The 8,551-nt window shown below is 41.6% G+C and overlaps 1 protein-coding gene across 3 annotated transcripts in view; it reads left to right on the forward strand.

The window, feature by feature from the left end:
• The window catches only part of JMJD1C (jumonji domain containing 1C), a 447,345-nt gene extending 441,300 nt beyond the window's left edge, over nt 1–6,045 (forward strand). For all 3 annotated transcript variants that reach the window (XM_073596250.1, XM_073596251.1, XM_073596252.1), the window contains 3 exons: nt 31–207; nt 1,970–2,101; nt 5,065–6,045. In XM_073596250.1, the coding sequence (XP_073452351.1) occupies nt 31–207; nt 1,970–2,101; nt 5,065–5,154 (399 nt within the window). In that variant the 3' untranslated portion in view covers nt 5,155–6,045. The remainder of the gene's footprint in view (nt 1–30; nt 208–1,969; nt 2,102–5,064) is intronic.
• The last annotated feature ends 2,506 nt before the right edge of the window (nt 6,046–8,551 follow it).

An 8,551-nucleotide genomic window follows, 5' to 3' on the forward strand; every position in this document is an offset into this window, starting at 1 on the left:
TTTGTCTACGGTATTGTCGTTTTTTCACAGGCTGCAAAGGAGCAGTGTCTTGAAATTCTTCCTGATCACGACCCAATACGAGATCAGAACTGGTACCTAAATAAGAAACTCCGCCAAAGTCTCCTGGAGGATTATGGGGTGAAGAGCCACACACTTGTTCAATTCCTCGGTGATGCAGTCATCTTACCTGCAGGAGCCATTTATCAGGTGAAAAGATGATCGATTTTTACATTTACAGATTACACAACAGGTGGGTTCATTGTCTTCAGCTGCCAGGTTGACAGTGGTGGGCAGTGTGGTAGTTTCAGGGCCTTAAACCCTTTAAGGGGTTTAGAATGCCGGGAGGCAGGGTGGGGGTTATGGTCATGTGACTGTTGTGATGGTCTGTCGCGGCAATTGGAAAGCTCCTGATCGCAAACGGCGGTCGTGAGCTTTCAGTTGGCTGCCGGTAACTGTGCCTGGAGCAGGCAGGGCATGCGCTCTCGGCACAGCTCTAATTGCACTAATGCATGTAAATATGAGGCCGCTCTGCGCCAAGGCCCAACCACCAAGATGCTGCATATTTGCATGTGCTCAGCACCAAGAGGTAATACACGCCATCTCTTTGTAAAGGCACACAATGAATACAATTTTTCTGATCAGTAAAAATAAAAAAGGGGGGTGGAGTGTTTTTTTCTTCTGCACTGCTCAGTAAGATTAGAACAATAACTATATATAACATATCTTTATAATAACTATAAAGTCATATGAACCCTTCAGCTTGGAAGCTCTTCACTAGATGCCTGCAACACACCTAGCTCCATCAGTTCTATTCTAGTAGGAATATACATCACATAGACACGTTTCAGTGGATGTTTTCATTTTGAACTCTGCTCTCACAGAAATTGATGAAGGGACCTTTTTGACAAAATGTTTTCTTAATCCTATTTACTATGATGACTATAAGCAGTCACTGATTACAAAAAAAATGATAACTTCACACAAAATTTCCCCAATATGGTTATGCTATTCTCCTTCCCCTACAACATGCTGGCTATAAACAGCACTGCTACTGATATGCCAGTTCTGATATTGTCAAGTCAGCAGCTAAGCCCTCATCTCCATCTCTAACCACTCCCCTGGCAAGTGACACATGACTGTCACAGGATCGGTAGAGGTGTCTGTTATGTGGGCTGTGATTTTACAGCTTAGCGTCACCCTCTCTGTGCTTTGCTCTATAGCTGCACCTAATGGGGAAATAACAGTATTTATGCACTTGTGAATTTTCAGAAGCTAAGATTGTCATAGTTGGCAGCAGTTACTGTATACTTTGGAAAAGGATGCTTTAACTCGTTTGCTGCTAGAGCCATTTTTGTTTTTTGTTTACAGGTTTAAAAAATTCATTTTAAACCTGCATATTTTTTCCATCACATAGGGGCCAAAAATTCCCCTAAGAGATGATTATTAATGACAGGTTCTCTTTGATGAGACCCCTGATGTCTTGTCCTCCAGTGAATGTAATGCAGTGCAGCTTGAACTGCATTAGATTCTTCCCCAGCTCTTATGAAAATGACTTGGGCACCTTGAAGTGACAGTTACATGTCACTTCCAGGTCAGTAAAAGGTAGAGGAGGAGAGTGAACCAATGTTTGCTCGTGTCTCCCTACCCGGTGGCACCTGCCATGCTGGTCTTGGGTCCGCCAATAGGTAGGCAAAGCTCAGATGTGGAAGTTATCACATCCAACGGGGCAGTAGGCTTGTCACCATCCTCTCCACTGCCACAGACGTAGGTCATGGCAGCAAAAGGATTTAAGCCAAATACTGTTTCTTGCATGCATCCAGCACATTCTCTGCCATATTCCTTTCACAACTAACGAATTGGCAATGTCCATGTGTTTGTACACAGCATTGTAGGTGGTGAATTGGAGTACTCCTTCATCAGACTTGGATGGTGGCACCCTCTTACATATATTGTATTTTCCTCTCTACAGGTGCAAAACTTTCACAGCTGCATCCAAGTCACTCAAGACTTTGTGTCCCCAGAACATCTTGTTCACTCATTTCATTTAACACAAGAGCTTCGGATTTCGAAAGAAGAAATCAATTTTGATGATAAATTACAGGTAAGAAGTGAACACTGTGTTCTGCCTGTTGGTGCCAAAGTTGGAAATGGAACACTTTCATTTCCTAATGATCATTCACAGCCAAATATAAATACAGAGCAGAAACAAGGTCAGAAGTGCTGCATGAAAAGAAGTCAGGTCAGTTGGCAAATAAGGAAAAAAAAAAAGGTACCTAGCCATGTTTGACCTCTGCAGCCCCGGAAGGTTTTACCCTCTTCATGACCAGGCCATTTTTAGCGATACAGCACTGCGTTACTTTAACTGACATTTGCGCGGTCATGTGACGCTGTACCCAAAACAAATTGATGTATTTTTTCCCACAAATAGAGCTTTCTTTTGGTGGTATTTGATCACCTCTGCAGTTTTTATCTTTTGTGCTATAAACAAAAAAGACAGACAATTTTGAAAAAAAAAAAACAATTTTTTACTTTATGCTATAAAACTTATCCAATAAAAAATGTAAAAAAAATCAAATTTATTCATCAATTTAGGCCAATATGTATTCTGCTTACATATATTTGACAAAAAAAAATCCCAATTGGTTTGGACAAAAGTTTTTGCGTCTACAAGCTATGGGATGATGTTTTTTTTGTTTTGTTTTTTTTACTAGTAATGGCAGTGTTCAGCGACTTATAGCGGGACTGCGATATTGCGGCAGACAAATCTGTCACCTAACTAACACTTTTGACACTTTTTGAGGACCAGTGACATTAATACAGTGATCAGTGCTAAAAAAAAAAAAAAAAGGTACTGTTACTGTACTAATGACACTGACAGGGAAGGGGTTAACAGCTAGGGTGATCAAAGGGATTAAATGTAATCCCTGGGAGTGCTTTCTAACTGTGGGTGAGGTGCTTTGACTGGGGGAAGACAGAGATCCGTGTTCCTGCTTAGCAGAAACACAAGATCTCCATCTTCTTCTCTCACAGAATGATGATCTGCCTTATTTACATAAGCAGACCGCCATTCTGCCCCTCTCAGGAACGATTGCGGGGTGTCGGCGAACATCTGGTCCGCTGGGCACGCTGATTGGCTCCCGCTGTGTCCAATCACAGCGGGAGTGGGTCACCGGCGGTGTGCATGCCCCAGACCCGGAACTAAAAATCACGTACAGGTATGCGATTTCTCCCAGGAGGGCCACCTTGCCGCAGTCCAGAAGGTGTTAAAGAACGACTACACTGCATCTCAGCACCAAAAATGCTATTTAGTTCATTTTTTTAATACTCAAAAGCAAACTAACATCTATGCTTTATTTTGCTGATAAATCACTTGCTAGAGACATACTGATTCAAAATAGTCAGTGTTGATTGAGGTTGAGTTCCCTACAGTAAGAGCAGTGATTTGCATTTTCAAATCTCCAAAGTTGTTTAAAGGGTTAGTATCATTTTTTTTTTTTTTTTTTTTTTTAACCAAAACCCCCTATGCATTCCAGGATCCCCATCACATTACATACCAATGCACAGCCAGTAAAAAGGTGCTTCTTTTCTCCGTATGTGCAAAAACTCCTTGATGCTTGCACTGCATGTTGGAAGTGTGCCCCTAGTGGCTGCTTTGGCTTGTTCAAATTGCACAGTGCGTGGTCTCCTCTCTAGCAGCAGTAGCAGAGCTTACCTATGTTTTTCAAACTGATGTGGAAGGTTTCTTCCTCTTGCAGACCCATGTAACCTTGAGCATTCCTATACAGAAATAATGGTTCTCACAGCATACCATAACGTCTGCTCGGATTAGATTTTGCTTAGCAATGAGAGCTTCAAATAAAAGTCACATAGCTAAAAATAGGGCAATACATACACAAGGCTGTATACAGTCTTTTACTTCCCCGTATCACATTTCAAGGAACTCTCATTTAAAGTTACCCTGTGTTAATTTTGATGTTAAATTTCCATTTAATATTAGTCATAGTCTTTTGACTAAAATGCCATTTTAGTTTTAGTCATCTGAATTGTTTGTTTTGCCATATTTTAGTTTTAAAAAAAAAAAGGAAATTTGTTACAGAGCCGAATACCTATGTGCACCCCTTTAATCAAAGTTGCCATGTTCTTGTGGAATGCTTTGATGCAGATGATATAGACAGGGGAATTCAGAAGGGTTAGCACACCTTTTACAGGAAAAAATGTAAAGATAAACACTGTACACCCTTCCCACTGTACTTCTGGGGTTGCCAAGCTGTCACCTCCCCCACAGTGGATCCAGCAATACAGAGATTAGAAATCCCTGCTTTTCTTCAGCCAAGCTTCTCAGATGGACCTGATAGATTCCGTTTGGTCAGGGCTGTCCCTGTAACTAACCCTTTAAGGCCAGATTTCTAGCAGTATTTCCGTTAAGATCTACCTGTGCTTAATTTAGACAAGTATTTGCATCAGTGTCAATCAGTGACGTGTGGCAAATTTAGGGGCTTCATATTCTTAAAGAATTACCGCCAGTTCTCAGATTAGGAAACTGGCGTTTGGTTATTACCAACTTTGAGCTGGCTTACAGATGTGTGCCAGTACTCTGAGCAGGCCATGGCTGTGCTGGGAAGCTGTCATGTATGTTGAGCTGTATGCCTGGCACCATTTAGCTATTGACCGTGAGATTCCCGGACTGGGGATACGGCTGATCTCATTACCTGAATATGGATAATGCCCATATCTGGGAAATTGTCACTGGGTGGGTGCCACCCACCCCTCGTATAAAACTCCTTGGCCATGCACCTGGCAGTGTGATGGGTGCAGGCCTAAGCAGGCTCCGGTATATGAATTGGGCACAAGCACCAGCAGAATTCTAAAGGGTGTCTATGAAATGCTTTATTAACTCCCCCAAATAGTATTCAGCCGAGGAGTCCTAAAGCTTCTCAAACAGGTATTCAGCTTTGTGACTTCATCCGCCATAAAAAGCTTGGTTGGCAAATTATAACAAGGTTCGCCAACAAGTTTGCAGTGCTTTATACAGTACTTATATTTACCATGTTATTCTGTTGTCAGGTTAAGAACATCTTGTACCACTCAGTGAAAGAGATGGTACGGGCATTGAAGATTCGTGACGAAGAAATGGAAGATATGGAGGAGTCCTGAGTTCATTAAGTGGGATCCTTTGTGATTCCTGCTTGGAGAGACAAAACGGCAGGACAGTGAGGGACTCACTACATACCAGTGCCAAGACACATACTGCGCCGAGTATTGATTTGTTACTGACGCCACACCAGTATCCATCGATCACAGCCGATGAGCCCCTCCCAGGGCTGGCCTGGCCCCTCCTGCAGTGCATTACAAGCCGCTCCAGCTCAGCAGGCATTAACTCGAGCGGTAGAGCATCAAAAAGCGATGCACTGTATCATAGTGTACATTGAAAGTTTGTCAGAAGATTAAAAAAAAATGTTGAAATATCTAAATGTATTTATTTTTTTGGAAAAAAAAAGAAAACAAAAAAACATTCTATGCTATATTGTTGATCAAATGTAAATGTGACTTGTATAGTTTGCTAAAATAATTTGGATATTTTTCACTACATTGAGACAGTAACTGTGAGGGTATAACACAGATCACCAGCTATTGCCTGCATTGGAAGCATTCATAACATAATCTGAAAGATTACTGCCAAATAACTGTAAACTTTGTATATTATAAAAAAATATAACACGGTATTAAAAACAGAAAAAAAAGACACTTCAATGTTTTATTGAAGCCTCTACTCAATGTATAATTAGACATTAAAGAGAAGGAAAGATGTAATTTATTTAAAACAATTTGTCTCATTTTGGTAAAAATTTATGTGACCCTTTTGAAGCTAACTATTAAACTTAATATGTGCTATGTAAATATATACATATATACATTCAATGATGTATTTTTTTAAAACATTGGCTTGCTTTAATTTGTTAAAAGTGCAAGTGTTCCACATGCTTTGTACATTGAAGTTGAAAGGGGTTTTACATTTTCCATTAAAAAGACTTTCTCAGATGCTGACTTGCTGTAGATGTGTGTTAGTCGTACCAACATCACCTACCTGTATACAATGGCTGTAGCTCATTGGTCTGCTGGTTGGTTAGGAATACTGACAACTATCTCTGCTTTAAGAATGCTATTGGTTTGCTGGCTGGTTGGTTAATCTATTAGATAGTGGAAGTCTGCAGGAAAAGAGACTGTGTATAAAAAAAAGACCTTAAGCCCGATCATAGACTGTTTGACTCTCAGCTGGTTCAGCAGGAACTGGCTGAAATTCAAACCATGTATAGGCAGGCAGAATATACCCATGTTGATTGGGTACAACCAGCCTACTGGATTTTACATGCGATTATTGCAAGCGGCTGTTATAATCGGGAGGCGGGAGAACACAATGGCTCTGCAGGAGGAATTTCCCTGTCAACACTGTATGTTGTTGGAGGAATTGAGTGAATTTCTTTTCTGCAACCTGCGGTTGCAGGAAAAAAATTTGCTCCATCTATAACTGGCCTTAGCCAAAAATTCCAGCAAAGCATTCTGTCTTTCAGCAGACCAGTTATTTTTTGTCTTTTATCATTGTAAGCTGAACTACACACACAATCCTTCATGTATATTCCTCAGTAGCTGCAAAGGACCAAAAGCCTTTTTGCAAACTAAGCTATTACCTTGTAAAAAAAAAATAGCAGTGACGACATCACTGTGCGCTATGCAGAGAGCAGAGCTGGGGGGGAGGGACCCAGCAGATCCACCCACAACCGGCTGCATGGATAAATTATTTATATATATATATATATATATATATATATATATATATATATATATATATATATATATATATATATATATATATATATATATAAATAAATTAATATGAACGGTCGCTAGCATTGCTATAAAGTCTGGCAGTGGTCCCCAAACTACAGCCCATGTGCTTTATCTGACCTTTGGGGCAGTTCTTCCTTTCACTGATGCAACCAATGGAGCATACATTTCCTCCCACTGGCAAAAGAACAGGGAATATATTCTCCAACTGACACCAATAATGGGGTATTTTTTTCTCCTATTTTGCACAGGTGCTAGCTTGGGGGTGGTTTAAGGCAGGGAGAAAGAGCGCTAATACCGCTTTTGTGGAGTGCATTCTCTCTTCTCTGCAATTCCACCTGGAGGAAGCATCAGGCCAACTGCCACTTCTACTCAAAGGCTGATGGAGAAAATAAAATGTTTGTACTTATCATAGAATCTCCTAATTTGAGTCCATTAACAGACACAACTCTCAAATCCTGTGTTTTTTGGTCATATGTGTATTGCTTTATGACAAAACTAAGACATGCATCGCTGAGTAGAGGAGGGTTTATACAGTGGCTTATCCTGAAGATTTAAGACCAGAAAGAAAAGTATTTTTGTACTCACTGGAACGATAATTGTCTAGGAGTCCACTGAAGGACACAGGTCCTGCCCCCTCCATACGTGTATTGAGGTCTTGGTACTGCTTCGCTCCAAAACTGAGGCATGCTGGGAGTAGGAGGTACCTTATGTCCTGCGGTGTTTCTTTTGGTTTTCCAGTGAACAATTCTTCTGTAACTGGTATCTGATGACCCAACTTGGCACCTGCATGCTTAAAAATACTAGCAGTAAATACTGGAGAATGTTCAGAGGGGTCACAGACTAGGAATTTCCAGTATTCCCTTAAAGCGGGGGTCTACCCACACCGCCAAAAAAAAAAAAAATTAAAAGCCAGCAGCTACAAATACTGCAGCTGCTGACTTTTAATACATGGCCACTTACCTGTTCCAGGGTCCAGCGATGTCGGCAGGGGACGCCGAGAACCCGCTCGGTTCTTGGCAGCTGCCGCCGCCATCCTAGGTGAGGGAATCAGGAAGTGAAGCGTTGCGGCTTCACTTCCTGGTTCCCCACTGCGCATGCGCGAGTCGCGCTGCACGTCCCAAGTGGTCCCCGCTCTCCCCTGGGAGCTGTGTGTTCCCAGGAGACATGGCAGTGGGGACGGGAAGTGGCGTAGACTCCCATGGGAGTCTATGCCGGAAGTGGGTGCAAATACCTGTCTTAGACAGGTATCTGCACCCCCCTCCCCCCTGAAAGGTGCCAAATGTGACACCGGAGGGGGGGAGGGTTCCGAAAAGCGGAAGTTCCATTTTTGTGTGGAACTCCGCTTTAATAAAGGGTATAGCTATGTAACTATCTATGTGTTCATAAGAGATGGATATATCTATCCGTCATTCTGTTACTGAGTGAATCTATAATCATGTTAAGAACTACAAGTCTCAGAGTGCCTTAACAGGCATGGTTGATGAATGGGTATTCTAAACAGCCTGGGGTTAACCAATGATCTGCTAAATGTTGAGGAACACTACCTCCACCATTGCTTTCTACAGCTCCGTGCCTATATATTTCTATGACATCAAGCAATTTAGCTGCGCTGTGACTGATGATCCAGCATCACATCTGTCTGTATGATTCTATAAAAGATATTGTACACATTACAAAGTGTGCAAAACTATGACAATCTCCCTGG

This window comes from Aquarana catesbeiana, linkage group LG08, assembly GCF_042186555.1.
Source record: "Aquarana catesbeiana isolate 2022-GZ linkage group LG08, ASM4218655v1, whole genome shotgun sequence".
In the NCBI taxonomy this organism is placed as follows: Eukaryota; Metazoa; Chordata; class Amphibia; order Anura; family Ranidae; genus Aquarana; species Aquarana catesbeiana.